Source organism: Wasmannia auropunctata, unplaced genomic scaffold (genome assembly GCF_000956235.1).
Source record: "Wasmannia auropunctata unplaced genomic scaffold, wasmannia.A_1.0 LD336101.1, whole genome shotgun sequence".
Taxonomy (NCBI): domain Eukaryota; kingdom Metazoa; phylum Arthropoda; class Insecta; order Hymenoptera; family Formicidae; genus Wasmannia; species Wasmannia auropunctata.
The window spans coordinates 152,530-154,492 of record NW_012026789.1 but is presented as its reverse complement, the minus strand read 5'-3'; the positions used below and the strand labels follow the sequence as shown (position 1 = coordinate 154,492).

Here is a 1,963-nt window from a genome sequence, read left to right as displayed (position 1 = left end):
GTTAGACGAATAAATTTAGTTAAATTTGATATGCACGTAATTTTTGAGAACGTAATTTACAAATTTGTCTTTGCTTCGTAGAATCGGTGCAAGAGTCTCTAGAGCGTAGGTTTGGTCGTGTTGGCGGCCGTATTCCCGTCACACCATCCGAAGCCTTCCAGAAACGTATATCTGGCGCTTCCGAAAAAGATATTGTTCACTCTGGTCTGGACTATACAATGGAGAGATCCGCTAGGGTAATTAATTAGAACTAATCGATATAAAGTCCCTTTTATGAGTCACTAATTGCAAAACGTACATAGTTCGCAAGCGTTATGTAAACTACTTTTTGTGATTTAGCGACTTATATAGAAGGATCTTAAGTTAGACAAAATCATATTCAACATAAATTCTTTTTTTTTTTTCAATAGGCTATTATGAAGACTGCCATGAAATTCAATCTGGGACTTGACTTAAGGACAGCTGCGTATGCCAATTCGATTGAGAAAATATTCACTACTTATTCAGAAGCTGGTCTCGCTTTTTAAATCTCTTTTAGTCACCAAATTGTACGTATGCAAATATCGTACTAACGATAAAGACGAAATCAGTTTTTACCCTAAACACCGCAAGAAGTGACCTGAATTTATCATCCAAAAGATATTTACGAACAACATTGAACGGTTATGCCAAGTCGTAAGGGCCGAAGTCCAAAACTTGCGATGGAAATCATGGAAGCAGAATAATTACTTGTCACGTTTCTCATTGTGACGATTGCCTAGTTACATATAGAGCCACATAAATTGGATATTATGATATTGTTAAGTAACAGTAACGAGATAGAGTCCAAAGAAAAGTCGAATATCGACCTTTTTTTTCCTCTAAGGTAGGAAAGGCCAGGCCGAATGCATTTTTATATTTCACTTTTTATGTATAAGATACGAAGGAGTATCGTTATACAAAGCTGCCGTTGAGATAATTCGTTATGTACCTCAAATATGCCATTTTAACGATATTGCTGTATTTCCGATATTGCACTTACTGTAAAGAAAAGACTATTTATGATTTTATCTTACGACAAAGTTGGCTCTCACGAATCAACGAGAGCGTGATATATCTGATAGAATATATAATGTTACGTGCAACATATAATTGTTATACACAACACGTGCGATATTCTGTTAATAAAGATACTCAATTCTGAAAGTAAATTGTCTTTCATATATATACGAATGCATAAATACGTCATTTGTGATTGCATTTGACACGTGTATATATTGACAGATGCTATTGAAGCAATAGTATGTAGTAGGACTTATCGATTACACTTTGCAAGTATAAAAATAAGAAAACCGATAGATTATGAACTAACACCGCTTTGTCGATTTGATTTGATTTGGTTATTGACCTCGTACTTTCCGCCTATATCCTTGACTTGCCTTTTTTCTATTAGATATATGTACAAGGAGGTGAGTTCACCTGCAAGCGGCTTCCGTCCCACATACATTATTCATTGGATGAATCGTGCACAAAATACGTACGTGTTTTTACCTTATGTACGATTTTTCGACATTTTTAATATAAACGTGATTGAAGTAGAATAAATTCAACAAAAGGAAAGATGCGATTTATTAACTTCATGTTAAAAAACTAAAAAAAAAATATATATAACTATATCTACAGATAACTGTGTATGTGTGTAAAAAATTGTATGTATTGCAATTACATAATGTATATATATATATTTTTTCAAATATATGCATGTTTGTAATTTTTTTACTCGAATACACGTACACACATACACACATATATATTGCAATATATTGCATATATTGCAATATATTGCATATATGCAAAAAGTTGAAAAACCGCTTCGTTATTTTTCAAAAACTATTTTATGTACATGTATAAAATTTTTCGATTATATATATATATACATATATGTATAAGACTTTTGGACATATCTAACAACATTGTGCTCAAT

At 32.4% G+C, this 1,963-nt stretch overlaps 1 protein-coding gene across 1 annotated transcript in view; it reads left to right on the top strand.

Annotated features, from left to right (window-relative positions):
- The window catches only part of LOC105460881 (glutamate dehydrogenase, mitochondrial-like), a 1,670-nt gene extending 320 nt beyond the window's left edge, over positions 1-1,350 (top strand). The window contains exons 2-3 of the mRNA XM_011707371.1: positions 49-236; positions 411-1,350. Of these exons, the coding sequence (XP_011705673.1) occupies positions 49-236; positions 411-527 (305 nt within the window). The 3' untranslated portion in view covers positions 528-1,350. The remainder of the gene's footprint in view (positions 1-48; positions 237-410) is intronic.
- Positions 1,351-1,963: the final 613 nt, after the last annotated feature.